Source organism: Plecotus auritus, assembly GCF_963455305.1.
Source record: "Plecotus auritus genome assembly, chromosome: 11".
NCBI classification, from domain to species: Eukaryota; Metazoa; Chordata; class Mammalia; order Chiroptera; family Vespertilionidae; genus Plecotus; species Plecotus auritus.
Genome location: NC_137777.1, coordinates 46,027,744 through 46,049,122, shown reverse-complemented (window position 1 = coordinate 46,049,122; position 21,379 = coordinate 46,027,744). Strand labels below are relative to the sequence as shown.

Below are 21,379 nucleotides of genomic sequence, written 5' to 3'. Positions count from 1 at the left end.
GGGAACCGATTTCGGCGGTACCAGCCAAGAGGACGGGTGGAGTGAGTGATGACGGACAGGGAGTGAGGAGCCCCTGCAGGGCTTGCACTTTCCATATGTACTTTGTGTACTTGGACTCTTCGAGTCCGTGTGTGTCAAACCATGTTTCTAAAGTCGCATTTTGTCCCAGCCCTCTGCCCCCTTCTCCGAGTCGATCTCAGCTGTGCAGCCTTAACTCTGGTCCCCGGGGAGGGGAGAGGCAGCAGATGGGGTTAGGGCAGAGGCCTGGTGCGTCTGACAGCAAACGGCCGGGTTGTTGAGTGAAGCTGCAAGCATCGGGAAGCTGCTTTTCCCCTGAGAACCAACTAACCACTGAAGAAAGTTGAAAATGAGCCCTTTGAGGAACGCTATAAAAAGTAGTAAAAAAATTGCAATTGTGCAGATGATATGCTGCTGTGTGCTTATTCGGATGCTAATGACTTTGACATTAGGGAACTCGGAGGGGTTTACAGCTACTCCCTTATGCGATTCCGTTCTTTATTGGCAATCTTTGAGAAAATAAATGGAAAACGTATTGCTAATAAATACATAACACGATAGGGTATTAGACAAAAAGCCATTACTTTTAGGATTTAGAAAGAGCTTTGCTCGCCAGTGGGACTGTTTTCCAGGATCTTTTGTTTTAGGTTCGAGTCTGGCAGACAAAGGGGAATGGGCAGGTGGGAAGCTTCAGAACTCTTTCTGAACTGAGGGTGAAGCAGAATAAGCCAAACACATTTGTAGAGAAAGTCTTTTTATGTATTTTTGGCTGCCACCGACCACAGACTAAGAATTCCCCAACTCCCATGCTACTTTTCAATTCTTGCATCCTGGCAGTAGTCAGCTCTAGCACTTGAGAGAGTTTCATCCCTCTTCTTCCCAGGAGCCACAGTTGCTGACGGGAGTTGAAGAAGCATCAGCTTAATGTGTGGTCAAACCTTGCAAGTCACAGAGAAATCTATGGTTCATAATAAGCCGGTCACTTCAATCCACTGCAAAGGGTAAAACACGGAACGAGAGAAATCGGCAAGGAAGGTTGGTGGTGTGTGTGTGTTAAAATACCAGAACTGCCAGAGAGAAACATGTCCAGTCTGTGTGATAGACGTGATGTTTGTATGAACAGCCCCTCTAATATGCTGAGTTGTACTGCCCCGAATTCCAAAGTTTTCTCTCAAGGGCCACATGGCCTGCAGACAGATTCTGTTCTTATCCCCGAGACCAAATAGCAGTGCTACAGCTCCGTGCGTTCTGTCTGAGTGCCAAGCAAACCCAGGGCAGATTGCTTCCTGGAAAACAGGTTCACTCAGCGGCAGGAGGAGTTAGTTGCATTTTATGACAGCCTTGTCCGAGAGAGCCCTGCACACCGGCGGGCTGCACCTCGATCTGTCTTTCGTGACTTGAGGGTAGCACATCCCAAGGCTTGTCTGAACTTTCTCTCTCGGTGGTTGGAGATAAAATAACAGTGCGAATAGAGGGTCTTTCGTACCCAGTTTCCCTGGTAAGTTGAAGACATCTCTATAGATAACAGCCTAATATGCAAAGTGTCCCCTCGGGAGTTTGACCGACCGAGAGTTGACATGCACTGACCACCAGGCGGAGGCACGGAATGAAGGAAGGCCCCAGCTGGCAGCCGCTAGGGACCCTCCCCGTGCACCAATGTTGTGCACTGGGCCTCTAGTAATATATATATATAATAGTTTGGTAATAAAGACAAAAATGAATTTGGCTTACCTTTGGATAAGTAAAAATGCTTTTACACTGATACGTAGTGTACATTTTTTTCATAGTATAGTCCAACTGAATTATAAGTAAAAGTGTCAGCACATCATTTATTTATTTTATTTTTTTATATATTTTATTGATCTTTTACAGAGAGGAAGGGAGAGGGATAGAGAGCTAGAAACATCGATGAGAGAGAAACATCGATCAGCTGCCTCCTGCACACCTCCCACTGGGGATGTGCATGCAACCAAGGTACATGCCCTTGACCGGAATCGAACCCGGGACCCTTCAGTCCGCAGGCCGACGCTCTATCCACTGAGCCAAACCGGTTTTGGCAGCACATCATTTATTGTCACTTCAGTGTTTATTACTGATCTATTTAACTTGCCCTACCTGATAGACTTCCCTTCTTTTTATCTTTATAGAATGAATGTTAGGGTTTCTCACTGAAGTGGGCAGAGACATTTGAGAGACTTGAACGAAGCCGGGCAAACCAAGTTGGCATATAAGTTACCTGGAGAAACAGAGAGGTAAGGCAACATTTTTATGAAAAGTGTCACCTAGTGCAAGAAAATGAACCCAATCAAAGCATGCATGTAAAGGCTCTCCTGGATAGCACGCTTTATCTCTGTGAATCTGTTTTGAAACAAATGTTTTGTTAGTGCTGAATTTAGAAGTGTGATTTTTGTCAGAAACATGGTCACTTTGATATTTATAAATGTTAAGCAGGCGAGGAAGTCCTCTGAGCCTAAAAACCTTTTACATATCGATTGAGATATGTTATTTGTCCACAGATTTGCCCTTAAAGAAAGGTTCAGTGTTAAAATAGTTTTAAAAACTCAATTTAAATTCATTTGTATTAGAAAATTAGTAGTTAAGGATTAAAAGTAAATCAGTGATATGTTTTTAAAGCATGTTTTAAAAAGCACTATATGATGCGTAGAGTTAATTTCTACAAACACTGAAAAGTAAGGAATTGGGTTGTCCTTGGGAAAAAAATCTATTTAAAATAATTTATCCATATATGAAGGCACTTGTTTGCTACCACTTACCTATTTTGCAACACATGCATCTCAAAATATCAATAAGAAAAAAAATTAAGGCCCTTTTAAGGTGTTACTAACTCTGAGTTATTTTTAAATAGGGCCCACTAAGAAAATACAATAAAAAATGTCTCCTAAAACATAAAGCCAGCAATTACCCCCTTATGTTACAAAGCTGTGACTCAGAGGCCACTACAGCAACTAATAGAAAACCTTGGCACACGTTGGCTACCTAGGGGAATAATAGAACTATTTGCTGGAGTCGTTTGGCAAAAGGACACAAACATATGGCTTCGGTTTATGTTCAGCATTGCCAGTTGTGCAAAGTTGCAGGATGAAGTCTACAACAGCAGTGACAACTCAGAAAGGAGAAGTGAGACTCAAAATAGATCAGCCTCCTTACAATGCTCACCAGCTGGTCTCAGGTTTCTTTGGTGCCGTGCATGTCCAAGTGATTCTAGAAAATCACCTTGTCCCTGGGAAATGTGCATGCACTTGGCCCCGGGGAAGAGCTGTTCTCAGAGAACTGTGCTGAATCTGGTAGCAGACCAGATCTGCCCCTTCCTTTCCGTGTGGTGTTTGTTGGGTAAGAGGGGCTCGTGGAGACCAGGAGCGGTATCATACATGTAAAGGGTAGACATTATGCAATTCTTTGGCTTTCTACCCAGAGTCACACAGTACAATAAGAGACAGATAAGTGCAGAGAGTTGAAATCAGGGTTGGTATGCCCTAAACAAAAGATTCAGAAAATATTTATTTTATTTAGGATAAAGAATTCAGAAAAGATTTAAAAGATTATACATATGTTGTCACAAATGATATAAAAACGCTGTTTTATTAGGTTAGGCTCTTGAATGTTTATTTTCTGAATTACTCTTCCTGAGTTATTAATAAATGTATGAAAAAAAACAACAAAAAAACAACCACCCAGGAAAGTAAGCAGAGGGAGCAAACAGAGAAAAACATACTTGAACATTCTGTCTTAGTGTTCCTCTTGGTAAGTCAACTGTTCTTTTAGAATCACAACTTATTTCCTTCCATGTTGCCCGGTGTATCAGGGAAACAAACATCTTTTCCTGCCATTTTGGGCTGATCCAAAGCTGTGTTCAAACAAAGCGATGGCAGAATTATCCAAAGAAAGGGCACTCACTGTAGGGTTCCTAGTTCTTCAACCTAGCCAAGTTTTATTCCAAGGTACTGGCATCATCTAGTTGTTTCATTTTGGGGGGTTTAGTCTTTTCCAACTCCCTGAGTCTCTCTTTGTCATTTAAAAAAAATTGATCCTTATAAAGGAAGTTACAAAGGGGTAAGGGCTCCTCATGGAGAGGACCCTGGCACTTCCACTCACCATTGCAATGAGAGCTCCTGGACTGAAAGGACATCACACAGATGAATGTGACACAGCATAGAAAACTACATCATCGGATCAGAATATCAGGAGAGGAGCACAATGCAATCTGGTTAAATGTGGAAATTATTACAAGTTGAATGTATGTGAAGGACTTTTCAAATGTAAAGTAGCTTCCTGCATAAGACTATATATACCTATACAGTACTATGATTAATTGTATAAGGATTTTGAGAAAGTGTCCTTAAAACTTTATGATCACCATGGCTTTTTATATTAAGACTAGAGGCCTGGTGCACAGATTCGTGCACTGGTGGGGTCCCTTGGCCTGGCCTGCAGGGATCAGGTTGAAACTGGCTATCTGACATCCCCTGAGGGGTCCCAGATTGCGAGAGGACGTAGGCCAGGCCAAGGGACCCCACTGGTGCACGATCGGGGCCGGGGAGGGCTCCAGGGTGTGTCCAGCCCATCTTGCCCAGTCCTGATCGGCTGGACCCCAGCAGCAAGCTAACCTATCGGCCAAGCATCTGCCCCTGGTGGTCAGTACGCACATAGCGATTGGTCGAATGGTCGGATACTTAGCATATTAGGCTTTCATTATATAGGATTAAGAAACACAAGACTACTTATAAACGAGTAGTGAGGATGTTGGTGTCTAGAGTTCTGTTGAAGGAGACATAAAACTTAAACATGATCAAAAGATTTATTTTATATAGTTTTTAAGAAGTAAGTAAAGCATGGGAAATATACAAAATAATACTGTGATAACTATGTAGGGTGCCAGTTGGGGTACTGGAAATATCAAGGGGAACACAATGTAAAGTATATGATTGTCTAACCACTAAGCTGTACACCTAAAACAAAAGCAACATAAAATTGAAAGAAAATAAATAAATAAATTGGAGAAGCAGAAAATTAAATAAAATATATATATATATATACTTGAATATTTTTTTTACCATTAGTTTAAAATAGGATTATAAGTGAAAAATAAAATCAAACTAAATCTACTCACATACCAGTAATTTACTTGTGTGAGTAAAAGCAAAATTGAGTTTATGAATGATGTGTCCTGCTTCTTCAGTCTCTCTACCCCACAAAATGATAATTTCAGGGCTCCCTCATTAGCGCAAAGGAAGGTACCAGATCTGTGCACTGGGGTGCTGTGGACAGATCAGGTGATTGTCCCTGATGTAAGCACTAAGCACTAGTGAGAAAAGATGCTCAAGTACCAGTAACTAGAAAATGACTGTGTTTACCTGTGTATAGGTTTATCCTATCTAATAAATGAATAATATGCAAATAAGCCATCACTCTGCTACACCCACAAGCCATGCCCACCAGCCAATCAGGAGTGAGTATGCAAATTAACCCAACCAAGGTGGATGCGGCCACGGAGTGAGCAGGAGGCTTGGGTTTCCCCGGCAATGGAGGAAGCCAAGCTTTCCACACACCCTGGCCAGGCCAGGCCTCCACTCAAGGCTACAAAGTTTCAATTATAAATAAATCCCAACAAAAATGGCGACAGCCATGGAGCTGGAGAGAGCAGGAGGCTTGAGTTGCCTCGGTGATGGAGGAAGCCAAGCTTCTGCAACCCTGGCCTGCCTTGGCCTCTGCTAAAAGGCTACAAAGTTTTAATTATAGAAGATAAATAAGTCCCAAAAAAATGGCTGCAGCCATGGAGCAAACAGGAGGCTTGGCTCTGCTCAAGGCTACAAAGTTTCAATTATAGAAGATAAATAAATCCCAGATACCAGGGCCTCTGCTTGGGTTGCCAGGGGGTGTGGCCAACCTGCAAACCAACACAGGCCCCTCGCCCAGGCAGCCCCACGCCCCAAGGGAACCCCCACCCTGATCCGGGACACCCTTCAGGGCAAACCAGCTGACCCCCACCCATGCACCAGGCCTCTATCCTATCTAATAAAAGAGTAATATGCAAATTGACCATCACTCCAACACATAAGATGACTGCCCCCATGTGGACACAAGATGGCCACCACAAGATGGCCTGCAGGGGAGGGCAGTTGTGGGTGATCAGGCCAGCAGGGGAGGGCATTTGGGAGGGGCCAGGCCTGCAAGGGAAGGCAGTTGTGGGCGATCAGGCCAGCAGGGGAGGGCATTTGGGAGGGGCCAGGCCTGCAAGGGAGGGCAGTTGGGGGTGATCAAGCCTGCCGGGGAGGGCAGGTAGGGGCGACCAGGCCTGCAGGGAAGGGCAGTTAGGCATCAATCAGGCTGACAGGGGAGTGGTTAGGGGGTAATCAGGCTGGCAGGCAGAAGCAGTTAGGGGCAATCAGGAAGGCAGGCAGGTGAGCAGTTGGGAGCCAGCAGTCCTGGATTGTGAGAGGGATGTCCGACTGCCTGTTAGGATCGGGCCTAAATGGATGTTCTGACAGGTAGGATCGGGCCTAAACGGGCAGTTGGACATCCCTTGAGGGGTCCCAGATTGGAGAGGGTGCAGGCTGGGCTGAGGGACACCCCCCCCCCCCATGCATGAATTTCGTGCACCGGGCCTCTAGTAAGTATATAAAGCTGTTAAATGAGAACTTCCCAAATTCAACTAAGTAGTTACATTTTATTTTGTGGTCACTTTTCTTCTTCATTGCCTATCTGCTTATTTCCATTGTTTGTTCTTTCATGTCCTTTCTCCAACTTTTGCTTCTTTGCTTTCTTTATTTTATAATTTTTCACCTCTTGTCATTCCTCCTTGCATTAACTCCTAGAGAACTGGGAAATAAAGTGTTCTTAAAGATTTCTTCATGCCTTTATCATGATTCAGATACCAAGCAATAACCACTTTTTTTCTCCTTTTTATATAAATATTATATAATATATACTAATAAAAGGGTAATATGCTAATTAGACCAGGTCAACCAGACATCTTCCGGTCATCCTGCCTTCCTTCTGGACAAAGCCACAGTGGTGGGGGCCAAGGCAGGGATGGTTAGGGGCGATCAGGCCAGAAGGGGAGAGCAGTTAGAGGTGATCAGGCCGGCAGGGGAGGGCAGTTAGGGGTGATCAGGCCAGCAGGGGAGGGCAATTAGGGGCGATCAGGCAGGCAGGTAGTTGGATATCTCCCGAGGGGTCCTGGATTGGAGAGGGTGCAGGCCAGGCTGAGGGACTCTCCCCGCATGCACGAATTTTGTGCACCGGGCCTCTAGTTATATAATATTATATGTATATTAAACATATCCATGCTTATAAGTTAAATAAACTTTTTAAAAAGTAGTTTCAGATCAATGAAAATAAGAGTGGCAAAGCCTACCTTTAATATTATTACTCTATTGAGAAGTAGACTGCAAAGCCAGGAAGAATCATAGGAATCTCAGAAAATATCTTGTCTTGTTCCTCTATAAACAATGGAATGAGATAGATGAAGGCCCTAAGAAACTGAGAGAAGGACAGCTTTTTAGAAAATCACATTTCTGTTTTGAAAAAAGAAGTGACTCATTAAATTTTACAAAATTAATTGCAGACTTGCCAATAACATTTGGGACTTGAGTAGCAAAAATGATCAAGTCTCCTTTCCCAATGAAAAACAACAATGTTCCCAATGGGAAAAGTCATTTTAAGATTGCAGCATATGTTATTTAGGTCAGTGTCCTGATTCATACCATAATCACATGCCTCTTCTATAAATCTGAGAGGATTTGGAAGATGATGATCCTCACCATACCCACCTAGGTCTCAGCACATGCACCGAGGTACAAGTCTCTTTCTGCCTTTCATCAACCATTACCTGAATGAGGTACCCACTGAATATCAGGTTTGATTTTACAAAAATTAAGGCTATTCATTGGAAATTTATTAAAGTTCCTGATAATAATTCAAAAGAAGAACATTTAGAAATTTTTACTCCCATATTCAAGATTTTATTTTTTTAAAAATATGTCTTTATTGACTTTTTTGGTGGAATTTTTTTCTCATATTCAAGATTTTAGAGAACAAAGACCTGTTTTTAAACTAGAGGCCCAGTGCATGACATTCATGCACTGGCGGGGCGGGGGTCCCCTCAAACCAGCCCACATCCTCTCACAGTCCAGGATCCCCGAGGGGTCCCTAGCGCTGCTGCAGAGGCAAGAGAGGCCCCCACCACTGCCTCTGCACTCACCAGCCATGAGCCCGGCTCCCTGTGGGAGCTCACTGACCACCAGAGGGCAGTTCCTGCTTTGAGCTTTTGCCCCCTGGTGGTCAGCTCATGTCATAGCGACCAGTTGTTGCGCTGTTCGGTCGATTTGCATATTAGCCTTTTATTGTATAGGATTGAGATGTATGAGGAGAGCGAGCCATCTCATAAATGGTAGAAACTTCTACTCCCAGCCCAAAGGAAAAGCACATGCTTTAGATTTCTGATATTTTTACTCCCTGACAAACTGTAAGACAAGACTGGATACTGATTTTCATACTTTTATTATTCTTCAGGTGTGAGGGAGGGAAAGAAAGTGAAATAGATAGGCTGTATATTATAGCCTTGGTCCACTTTGTTCCTACAACTTGGCCCACAGGTTAAATCTGAGCACATAGTTGTGTCAATGAGTATCAGTTTTTACAATATTTATATAGGACATACATGCTACACCAACAAGAGGACAGTAGCTCCACCAAATGCAACTATAAACCTGCATTATAAGCCCAATCAAGCAGGGGGCCATGCGTATTTACACATCCCTTCCAACGACCTTAATGGGGAGGTGGCTGCATGGGTTGATGAAAAAACAGTTAGGTCCTTGGATAGCCAAATTGCAAAATGGAAGAAGTCTTGCCCTGGCTGGTGTGGTCAGTGTGGTTCAGTGGTTAGAGCATCAGCGTGCACACTGGAGGGTCACGGGTTTGATTCTTGGTCAAGGCTACATACCTGGGTTGTAGGATCATTCCCTGTCCCTGGTTGGGGCGCATGTAGGAGGCAACAAATAGATGTCTCTCTCTCCCCTCTCCTCTCTGCCTTGCTCCCCACTCCCTTCCACTCTCTCTAAATATCAATGGGAAAAATATCCTCACTCCTCAGGTGATGATTAAAAATAAATAAATAAATAAACACATAGATAGGTAGATAGAAATAGTCTTAAAGGTGTTATAAAGAAGGTTACATTTAAGGAGGTTTCAGAAACTTTTATTTGTGCCCACTGGCACTTTTTTGCAGTCTATGCTTCATTTTGGGAAAGAAACTCATGGAGTTCAACCTTCACTTGCCTTTTGGGGAAAATTTTCAGTGGCTGGGAGAGCTAATACCACCTGTGTGGCAGAATAGCATTGCATTAGACCTGAGTTGAGTCGCTTTTTCAGAAAGAGTGGATGGTTTTCATCATTTTAACCCCCATGCTACCATTCTCTCTTAATCTAGTTATTCGTTTAGCACTTGGAGGGGAGTTTGCATGAGTTGAGCTACTTTATATGCAACAGAGATACTCACAGAGTAGGAGGATTTTACAACACAGTGCTCACCATCCTGAGTAAACCAAGCCATTGTAATCCTAGTCAGTGTCACATCTGTCATAAATCCATGTGGTTTAAGAGGGGGGAAATCTACAGGAAAAAAACACCACCTTTGTTTTATCGTTGTTTTGTCTTATTATGTAATTTAAAATATTCATAACAATGAACCATTTTATGCTGTTCAGCAAAAGCAGTGTGCACTTCTTGCTTGCTAATTTAAAAAAGCAGTTCAATGATCGGTGTGGTGTTTATTATGAAATGATGACAAAAGAGTGCTGGTGGTTTTAATAGTTTTAGCTGACGAGAGCTGCTGTTAATTTTGTCTGTAGTGTTGCAGGTGAAAAAATGCACAATGGATAAATAGTCTATATTGGTTTAACTGAACATAATATATAGTGTGTTCTGGAGTTGTTTGTCTCAATAGACTATAGTAATCAAAAGTAATGAACCTATTATGTGCAGGACCTTGGAGAGCGTCAAATGGCAGTAAAAGTGTGGCACATAAAAGGTTTATTAAAGGAAATTAAAGTCCATCATTGCCACACCTGCTCCCCTATTATAAGTCTATGGCAGGTCAGTGCCTTCAATCACAACTCAGCCTCGGAGAGCAGAGATGTGTCTCCCATTACCATCGCAGTCACTGGCTTCCACGCTAGTGTCAGGATTTAGGGATGGGAGCGACACAGAGCACCTTCTGCCCATGTCCGATTTTCAACAAGCAAAGCAACTTCTTTCTATTGAAGAAATCCTTCTGACAATGTGTAAAAGTGAATTAAGCTAAGAAATTACTAGGGGAATCTACTGAAATGGATGTATGTACCCAGGTCAGAATCTATCTCCATGTGGACAGAAACTATAGGCTTCTAGAATTTTTGCATCCCTTTGAGAATGTATTTGGTTATGTTTAAAATATTTAGTGGTGGTGTTTTAGGATATTTACTGCCACTCCCAACACTCAAATTTCACCTTCCTTATAGATTGGGATGATTATAACCAGTGTTTATTCTGGAATTCTTAAAGTAAATGTATGCCATCAACATTTCCAATGGTATTTTGAAATAGGGACATTTCAAGGGGTTACCTTCATGTTGCTTTTTTTACAGGGGGAATAATTTTTTCTGACTTGGCAGGAGGTATGTATCAGAAAAGGTCTAGAAATGCAAAGGAATGAAGTTTTAGGAAATCAGTCTGAAACCCTTAGGTGTGGCATTTGAGGTTTTATCTCCTTCACAACCACTGTTAATCAGACAATCCTTTTTTTTTTTTTTCTTCCTGTCCTTATAATGCCAACAGTGTTTGAATCACTAGCAAACACTTATGGACAAGGACATCTGCCCTCTTGTCACTGTTCCCTGTGGCTCCAGCATCTGTAGAGGTATTTCCAAAGCTCAGGGAGTGTGAGGGCAGTCACAGTTCTATCCCCGCAGGGTCAGAATGCTGTTCAAGAACATGGAAATCTACTCTGTTTTTCATTGCGACCTTAAGAACTTCTAATGACATGTTTTCACCTTTTGGTCAATGTCAAAGGGATGACCTCAGGACTTGTGCTCCTGTTACAGATGGATGCAGAGGCTGAGGATAAAACGCTGCGTACCCGCTCTAAAGGAACGAAGGGTGAGTTAGCAAGCAGGTTCCAGGACACCGTGCCCACCACACCATGAAATATGGGTGTTCTGGTGCTCAGTCCCTGCCATGCAGAATGATGACAACTTCCTCAGAGCTGCTGCTCCTCCTCCTCCTCCTCCTCCTCTTCCTCCTCCTCCTTCTTCTTCTCCTTCTCCTTCTCCTTCTCCTTCTCCTTCTCCTTCTCCTTCTCCTTCTCCTTCTCCTTCTTTTTTTTTTTACATTGGGTCATGGTATTGAGAGGCAGAATATTCCGAGCCAGGAGTTAAAGGACTCAGATAAGCCCAAATGATATAGGATGCTAATTTTTGTGAAGTGCAATCATGAGTAGACTTGAACATCTTGCAAAGCAACATCAGGGTCCGCGAGGGAAGAATGCTTCCTGGAGACCTTCACATTATTGATGTGACCTTTAATGGCCCAGGGGAAAGGCCAAATTGTTCGTTTATTGCCAAAACGGGTTTTGATTTTTATGTTATCTGGCTTCATGGCTCCCAATCTAAACTTAGTTCAAGTAAAATGATGATGTTTATCTTTGGACTGCCCCTGCTGGGAATTTCCGACAGCTCCGCAAAGAAATGTGTGAAGGTTTAACTTAATGGTTCTCCCTCCCTCTTTGTAACCAACAGATGGTAATGTAACATTGAAACAGAAACAGGCCCTGGATGATAGAAACATCTGGAAAACGGGATTGACTTGCAATAATACACCTTAAGGAAAACAACTTTTATTATAATTAGCTATATTTTTGTGACCCTTAATTTTAAATGGACATCTGTGGGTTCATCATGGCGTCTGAAGAGACTCTGGGTAGCTGTTCCTCACCCAGTCTTCTCACGGCCGGCCTTGCTGAGAAGGCCTGAGTCAGGTAGCAATGGAGCGATATTTTGGAAGCATTTTGAGATTCATCATTGAAAGTGGCTAATCCAATGGAATGCTTTTGTTAGCTACACTTACATATGTAGTCAAGGTCAATAATTCCTGTTTGAGAAAAGTTCAGATTCCAAAATTTTAAATAAATACCAGGATGATTTTTTTTTCCAGTTAAAATGTAATTATGTTGATCACTAGCTATGATAACCAAAATACAGAATAATGCTATATGAGATATGGGGCTTTACCTAAACAGAAATTTGACACTGTATTATTTTCCAGTTTCAGTTTTAAGTTACCTTTAAAGTAATTGCATCATATAGTCTAATATTTACTAGTAGAATGCAGTATTTCTAAACATTAAGTTTTTATGTAGCAAACTTCCCCATAAAATGTAAATTTAAGAAAAAGAGTTTGCATCATTATTTAGTATAAGCTCATGTCTGCCATAAATATCAGAGTTCTAGGGACTGTATTTGGATTATTTGAATCTCTCAGACTCCTAAAAGCACACTACTCTAGCATACTTGGAAATGGTGGCTGTTTTAATTTGCAATTTTTTTTTTTACTTCAAATTCCTTTGGCACATACATATACATTCTTAAATAGAGCCAAAATGTTCTTCGAGAAATGAGACAACTGTTTCTCGTGCAGCATGAGTAATCTTTCAAACCACCTGTTGTCTCTCTCAATATGCTGCTTATCCTTGTGTAGGCAGGTATTTATAAACATGGACTTCTTTAGTTCCCATCGCCCCAGTAAGAAAAATCAAAGCTCTTTTTTTCTATAAATTGCTTATTTTGAAAGATGTTGGTATTTAACATGGCTGATGCTTATCCTCCTCTCTCTATGTATGAAATGTATGAAACAAATCTTGGGACATATTCTTTAGTAAATCTTTTGCCAGTTTTATTTATGTACTTGTTTAATGTCATTTAAAATGTAAATAGGGGTGGTTGTTTTTTGTTTTGTTTTTTGAAAAATTCTCCATAAACAATAAAATAAGTTAAATTGATTCAAAAAGTAATTCAGGTCCTTCATGCCCCTGTGAGCTTTGAATGTATCTCTCAAGACAAATATTCAGAAAGTCCAACCCATGACATCAAGTTCCCAGGGTCACCCTCGGCACTACACCGAGAGTCATCTGTTCTGGGCCACAGTCATTTGTCCGCTTGTCTCCAAGGAACCAGAACCAGAAAAGATCAACCCGCCAGTGGGAACCTGAGTGGGGTCTATACTGACCATCTGTTGGTCAGTATGCCTAGGTAGGTGAATAATTTCAGTTGTACAGTTTCAGAAATTAGTAACTGATTTTTTTTTTCAACAGTGCCAATGAATTCTCTAATCCAGGAGCTCAGGTAAGGTTTGTCCTATATTACTTTTTCTAATATTGATTTGCTTTAATTATTAGAATATTTTATATTCAGAATCCCTGTTTTAGTATGAGGAATAAACCAATGGGTTTACTCCACGTGGCCTCTGTCTGTACACCAAAAAAGGGAAAAACTATTGATAATTAACCTAAAACAATTCAAACTACTCTTGTGACAACAAAACCCCACAGCATTTTGCTGTAATGTGAGTAATTTTCCACTTTTCTCCATAGAGTGTGTGCTGCCTCTGTGTACACACCTCACAGGTGGTTTGTTTGTGCACTGATGGTAAGTGAAGAACTTGATTAATGGGTAACCCACGTCCTAAATTCTCTACTCTTTTTTTTTTTTTAATACTCAGATAATTCTATCAGGTAACCACATGACTTTTTCTAATGTGACTGATAGGTATTAGGATGGGTCCAAGCATTTCCACCTTGTATACTGTAAATACACCTCGGGTAATATTCTGAAAAGTCCACCTTAATAGGTTTTGTAGAATAAACTCCAATTAGATTTTCTTTCACAGTATCATTGTGAAGTACAGTGTGGTTTTAAAAAAGTATTTATTTATTTATTTTAAATATATTTTTTATTGATTTCAGAGAGCAAGGGAGAGGGAGAGAATCATTGATCTTCAGCCTTCGGCAGGCCCCCTACTGGGGATCGAGCCCACAACCTGGGCAGGTGCCCTGATTGGGAATGGAACCATGACCTCCTGGTTCATAGGTTGATGCTCGCCCACTGAGCCACACCAGCCAGGCTAGTGAGGTTGTTTTAAGTACATATTTGAAAATAAACACATACTGACAATGCGTTTCCTGCACTGGTGACACTTTGTAGTGAAATTGTGTCAGGAACAGGAGTAGAACCTTGTCTCTCCTCTAGGTTTACTGTTGCAATCCCAGAAAGTCCCAGACCCACTAACTAACCCACTTTTGTGAAAACAACAGTGGTCTGTATGTGTTCCTCAGGGAAATGTTTGGAAACTGAAGGATATGTAACAGTGTCTGATCCACATTGAAACTGATCATGTGTGCATTAACAATTCACATAGTTATTCTTCCAGGCTACTGTGCTCTGTGGTTTCCCGAAGCAAGGGCCGAGTTACTTCTGTGTCCCAGGATTCATTCTGTCAGTTTTGGTTCACCCATTTAGTGGGACACAAATCCATCAGAACTGAGTACAAGCTTTCACGCTAATGCTCTTAGCTGTGGAAATATTTTAGTAGGGAATCCATGTCCCTGCCTCCATTATCAATGTAATCATTGAGAATTTTACATGATAAGCTACTTTTTATAAGAGCAGAACATATAGCATAACCCACCTTAAGACAGAATGAAAAGATTGAATTTTCTGGCTCACTTAAATTCTTGCTTTTAAAATCTGTTCTCATTTAAAAGTCCTGTCTGTTTGGAGACTTTATGTTCCCTGTAGAATGATCAAAAGACGGTTATGTGATCAAAGGCTCAAAGTCGTGAGATGTTTGTCATGAGGGGGAATGGTTTCCTACTGGTCTGCCACAGAAACTGGGTGCCCAGGAGCCCACAGCCCGCTCGCCTGTGGAAGTGGTTGTGTTTTCAGCCAGAGTCTTTTTTAGAGACTCCAGCTATTCGGAGTGGGGGGGAGAGGCCTTTTGAGTGACATGTCTTGTATGATAACATGAAAAAGAGTATACAAATGAGTGTGTGCTTTGGCCAAGGAGAAATATATAATTCATAGAGAAAAAGGAAGGGATTCATAGAGAGAAGCAACTTTGGGGGGGGGGGGAGCGGGAACATGTTTAATAGAACTTCCTGGAGAAATAGGAATTACTATTTAAGTTACTTTTTAGCATTTATTATAATAATAGAACTAATATTTATTGTGATCTTATTGTATGCCAGACATTCTTGAGCATTGTCATTTAATCCTCACAACAACATTATAAGGAAAAAAAAAAACAATGAGAGTTCCTATTTTCAGATGAAAAAAGTGAAACTAAATAGCTTATGTAAATAGTCCAAGATTTCACCACTAGTAAGTAATCCAGACTTCTGACTCAGAGACCAGCTTCTCAACTCCAAACTATGCTTTTTGTCCTACACAATTAATAGTACCTGCTTAGAATATAAATGAAAAAAAAGAAATGGTTCAGCTGGATTTTAAAATTCTATGCTTAAACACCAATTCTATGCTTAAACACTTATGGTGTGTTTCTCAAAGCTTAATTTTCTGAAATTCAAACAAAGAATATGTTTTAATTAAAAATAATAAAACAATAAAGTAATAAATTGTTCTCATTCCATAAAAATTATTTTTATCAGATATTTAATTTTACCTAATTTGTCATTAGACCAACTCAGAAAGCTGGTGATAATTGCTGATAAAATTTAAAAACCAAATTAATTCACCTTTTTTTCTTGAATAAGAACCAGTTTGTAAAAATTACTGATTACCGTTAATTTTATAATTGCTTATTTTCAACAGAATGATCATGCTTAAGCTGAGTAGGTCCCAAGTTGCTGCTGAAATGGTTTAAATGTACCCCAGATATAGACCCTAATGACCATTCTATGTAAATTCTTGAAAAAAAGTTCTAATTTACTTGCTGGGTCGTATTTTTAGTGTCTTTTTAATTTTGTACAACTTCATTGGCTACACTTGCTTCTCCATTTTTTCCCTCAGGCTTGTGGTGATCTAGAATCCAGAATTTCTTTTGCGTCTGAAATTTGAGTATCTTAGGCAATATAGCATATTTTCCTTGGTATGAACGTTAAGGCTATTTTGTAGAGAATATTGGCAACTTTATTTAGTTTTCCTTTTTAGAATGCATTGAGCATGCTATTGCTTCTAGAGATACCACTTACAGAAATACTAAACCAAAAGAAGCTAATTTAAATACACTATATTATTCATGACGCTAATAAAAATTGATACTGACATTCTCATCTTCTTATTATCCTCTATGTCAGCTACTATCATCAACATTAGAAAAGCAATTTATAACCACAGGCCCACCTTTAATCATATTTCTTATTAGCATTCCCCAGTCTTTCCTCCAACACAATTCAGGTTACAGGTGGTGTTTAGAAGGCTCTCTTGGCATCTTTCTACATCATGACCATTGTATTATCTTTGCTCTTTTCGTTTGTTACTATTATCCTTAATCTGGTCCTCATGTATTGCACCTACTAATACCGGTAATTGTCTCATGCATTGGAAAAATGTTTTTACACTAGTCCAGCCCCTTTGTTCTAATTAGAAGATATATTCCAGCTTTGTAATGGCTTTCCTATGCTTCTGCTACAGGGTGTACGGAAAAGCATGGGACAACCCAGACCACCCAGTGCTGCCTCTGCTTCAGTCACGTAGTCAAAAACCATGTAGAAAGCCCTAAACTGCCCTGAACTTGGCTCATGAGTCAAATGTAGATGATATCATTTGTCCTGACTATCCTGTGAGCTTTTATGGATCCAATTAGACACAGCGCATATTATTTCAACAGTTCACTCGATAGGCACATATTGCAGGCCCACTCGATAGCAAATTCAATGCTAAATGCTATAAAAGACTATGTCATACTATAAATATGTGATAACATTATAGTTAATGAAATGTACTTATTAAAGAACAAACTCTTTTTACTTATTTTCATTCTTGTCGAAAGCCTCCCTAATACATTTTAAGACACTCTCTTACCCTAGTAAATACAGTACAATAAACAAAATGATCTCTCTGGAATGATTAAGTCATCTTATGCCTCAAAGTTGCACTCCCTGTATATTCCCTATGTTTTAAAGTATGTCTTCATTTTAGAAAAAATACTATGAGGCTTATGAGTAAAAATTCAGAGTGGCATTTCTCAGAAAAGAATCAGAACAAGAAAATATGCTTTATTTACTTTACCTTTTTCCTGTGACCAAATACTATCCAAGGATATTAACCAATGAGTTATAGGAGTCCAAGGCACTAATATTTCTAGAAATAAGACATTTTCTAACACTGACAAAATGCCACCACTGCAGGTTGCACACGGAAATTTACTTCACGGTGGCGTTCAGGTTTGCAGAGTTCACTCGTAGAGATAGTTTTTTTCACCCATCTAGCTTTTATTTTTTGTAACATAAATCTTTTTACACTCTTGATTGAGGAATGAATATTTCCTTCAATGTTTGTTCACTCAACCCTTCTTCTATAGAGCATTGTGCTAGGTATTGCAGTGGGGATGAAATTAAAGTATCCATGTAATAAACCCAAGGAATTATATAGTAACACCACTGTGGGTGTTATAAGCATTCAGAGGGAGAGATCACTTCCACCTTGAGGATCAAATATAACCCCGGAGCCTGACTACTCAGAGTATCAGCTGGTCGGCATTTCGTGGGAGCTTATTAGCAATGAAGATTTTTGGGCCGCACCAGACCTATTGAACCTGCCTTTTGACAAGATATGTAGGCTATTAACATGTTTGAGAAGTGCTAGGTTTTAGTACTTACTTGGAAAAGCTAACTTTCAATGGTGTTTCTTTGGAATTTTCTTGATCTCTGAATTCTTGTTAATGATTGCTTGCATTTCTATTTGATGAAGAGTAGCAGGATCCCAAACAAACAGTTTTGACGGTGGCGTAGCAAAAAGCACAAGCCTTGGTCTTTTTCAAGTCTTTGATTTGACCTCTTGGAAGTGTTTGAAATCAAGTAAATCTTTCTTAAATACGTTTCAGAGGTCATTAGAAAGAGAATTTATATAAGGACACCTTTTAACACCATTTTATATGCATCCATAGATGACTCTCTAGCCATGAGTGTATTCTCAGAAAAGTTATTTTCTCAAACAAAATCCAAAATCTGTCAACTTCCATACGTCACATGACTGTCTTGCTACTTTGATGCATTGGTAACCAATATGCGGAGGTTTCTTTCAACCTGCTGAGCACTTCACAGTGTTGTTTTGGTTGGTATCTTCTCATCCTAATGTGCTCTTTGAAAATCTCTGACTCAACACAAAATTATTTAACACTATTTCTTGTTTCTCATCAACCCTCCTTGAAGGAATGCATTAATTTTAATTCTCAAGCAAAACTCCGTTTCTTGTTATTGTTTAAGTAAACTATAATCATTTGAAGTCCCATTTCACTTACATGATATGTTTGTAAACAGTGTTTCTGACTGTTTGTAATATTGCTCTTGCTTAAAGTGTGAACTGAAATAAATGTTCCACAATGTTGACAAATCAACTCCCTACAACCAAGTCATGGAGTGCTTTAGCTTCTAATATTTTCTTAAAGTGGGTTACTTTCACAATTCTAAATGCAAACCCTCACTTAGACTTTGACTGGTTCATGTGGTGGAGTGAACAATGGGGTAATAGCAGGCCTGGGTTCTGGGGCTCTATCAGTGACTAGCTGAGTGAGCTTGGAGAAGTGTTCAAAAGTCAAGTCTTGCTACCTTCTTGACTAATGAAACTTTTTTTCTGGAAAGCACCTTCAGTTCTGGCCTCTAAATTCACCTCCCTGTCCCCTGCCCCATCCCCTTTCCCCATCTCAAAGCATAGCTCAATGTAACCTCTTGCTTTATTCAAACACTAGAGGCCCGATGCACGAAATTCGTGCAAGAGTAGGCCTTCCTTCCTCTGGCTGTCAACACTGGCTTCCCTCTGGCACCCAGAACACGGGCTTCCCTCACAGCCCAGGCTTCGTCTGGAAGGTCGTCCAGAGGACGTCTGGTCTAATTAGCATATTACGCTTTTATTGTTATAGATTCCTCCTGAGTTTATCTTTGCCTTTGAGCCTCTCTTTCACTACCTTTCACTTGTTTTTTTTTTTCCTTTGCATATTTTCTCTCATTTATGTTCTTCGCCTTGAAAGAGAAAGTACTTTTTTTTCCTAAGCAACCCCCTCCCCCCCAATTTTGTTTTTCCAGTCTCATCACCATACTATTTTCTTCAGGAAAGCCTTACCTAAGGATACTTCTTATTTTTCATTTTATAAAATGCTCTTTCCATCTCAACTCTGTTACAGGCTATTCTGGCAAAATTCTTTCCTTCATCTTTCCCATTTGGAATTTGTTCTCATACTTCAAGGCTAATGATTAATGTCATCTCCTCCATGCGTTCTCCCCATGACCTCTCAGCCTGACGGATACTTTTTTTCATTGTGTACCCAAAGCTCTTCTTTTCCTGTCTGTCATCAAGCACTTATTACATTTAATCATAGCTATTTTATTATTCATTTCATCCATCTGGCCACTCATGCAAAAGAAAGCAGATCCCTGCCTTTAAGTTTACAGTTTAGTTGGGAAAACAATAAAAAAGGAGCAAACTATTTAAAAAAAAACCCCACACTTTAATCATATATAATTCTTCCTTTTTGATACAGTCAACATTTTAAGGATAAGAAATCTATTTTATTCAGTTACATGATGTTCACTGAGAAATATTTTACTTTATATTGTCTATCAGTGTTTGTTTTGAGAATAAATAATGCAATTAGTAGTTCATTGTAAAGGAATATCTCATATATCAATTTTCTATAACATCTTTAAAGGGACTGCAACTTTTTGCTTCTAAATTCTTAGATTATTTCGCTAGTTCTGTCCCTTTAACGTCAAAATGGTTTGCTAACAGAGCTTCCACTGGCCCCTTAACTACAAAACAGCCTCCTCTAGCTATAATCATTTCTAACTCATTTTCCTACTTCCAATAAGTGTTTCCCCCTGCAAATATATTTCCTGAAAGTATCAGATAGAAAAGTGAGGTCCTCTTAATTTTGTTATCCTCTCCCTTGATCTCATTTGGTCATTTTCAGTCCCGAAAAGAAAACAAAACTGGAATAGAAATGCATCATGCCCTTCCTGGGTTTGCTTGTAGGAAGGGATCAGCCAAGTAAGTCTGTGGACACGAGTGGCCGATGCTGGATATGTGAACACAGAAGAAATCAGAGGCGGTGACAGCAAAATACAGAGACTGTAGATAAGAAAGAATACTTTTGGGGCTTTATTTAAAGATCCTCACAGTGGTTCTCAGCCTGAGGCATGGGAACTCACTCCATCGGTGTGGCTGGTTCTTCCACAGGCACATGTGGGTTTTTTTCTCAGAGTTGGAGTAGACAGTGTGTCTCTAGGGACTCACTCAAACTCAGGGCCAGGGAGTGAAGCGTGGGGAGGGAAGTGATTGCACTATGCCCCCGGGGCTGCTCTTCATCTCTCTCCCCCTGTGTGAATAGAGAGGCTTGAGACACCTGGACACCCCAAGTGTTCATGGTCATTGCCGCAGAGCCTCCAAGGCCCCTGTATCCTGTGGGTGAAAGCCAACACAAAGCCTTCTTTCTTCCTGTCCTGCGGGATCATGGCTCTGAGTTTCTGAAAGGCAAGTAGGGCAGGCTCGCTCTCCATGGCCGTTTTCAAAGGAATGTGACCTCCCAACACAACATGCTCCCCGGTTTCCTTTCACCACCCGGACTGTGCCTTCTTAGTGTTCATTGCTAGTTCCCCCTCAACACCCCAAACACCCACCACACTCACACTTCTTCCTAATCTCCCTGCCTTCCTCCATTCTGACCCCTTCCACTTCAGGCACTTCCTCCCTCTCTTATCTTCCCCTCTTTTTGTATTACCTGTCCTCCTTCTGCAAATTGCTACTCTAACTGTTCATAATAGATCCACCTTTCTTCAAGCCGGGGAAAACATTCTTTTGAACATTGAGAAATATCTATAGTAAAAACAACAGAAATCGTCAGAAAAAGAAACTGGAGAACAATGAAAAGGTCAACATTAATAAAATCTGTTCTAGATGACAAATAGAATATGACTCTCCTCACTCAGAAAATAACACCCGATGAAACTATTTATACACGAATTTCACTTACAAGCAGCAAATTTCAAAGAGAAAGAAGCCACCATATTCTAATATGCAAGGTAGGGTTATCTATTGCATGAAAAAAACCCCACATTTAATTCTTACATCAAAAGTTT

General features: G+C 40.5%; 1 protein-coding gene across 6 annotated transcripts in view; it reads left to right on the top strand.

Annotated features, from left to right (window-relative positions):
• Positions 1-901: 901 nt before the first annotated feature.
• The window catches only part of ST18 (ST18 C2H2C-type zinc finger transcription factor), an 88,116-nt gene continuing 67,638 nt past the window's right edge, over positions 902-21,379 (top strand). For 5 of the 6 annotated variants that reach the window (XR_013959287.1, XM_080646205.1, XM_080646203.1 and 2 more), the window contains exons 1-4: positions 914-1,053; positions 2,166-2,270; positions 11,121-11,175; positions 13,385-13,415. Coding sequence is in view for 5 of the 6 variants with exons in the window: in XM_080646205.1 (XP_080502331.1) it covers positions 11,121-11,175; positions 13,385-13,415 (86 nt within the window). In the remaining variant the exon portion in view is untranslated. Of the gene's footprint in view, positions 1,054-2,165; positions 2,271-11,120; positions 11,176-13,384; positions 13,416-21,379 lie in introns of all 6 variants that reach the window. The other variant, XM_080646204.1, reaches the window with a different exon arrangement.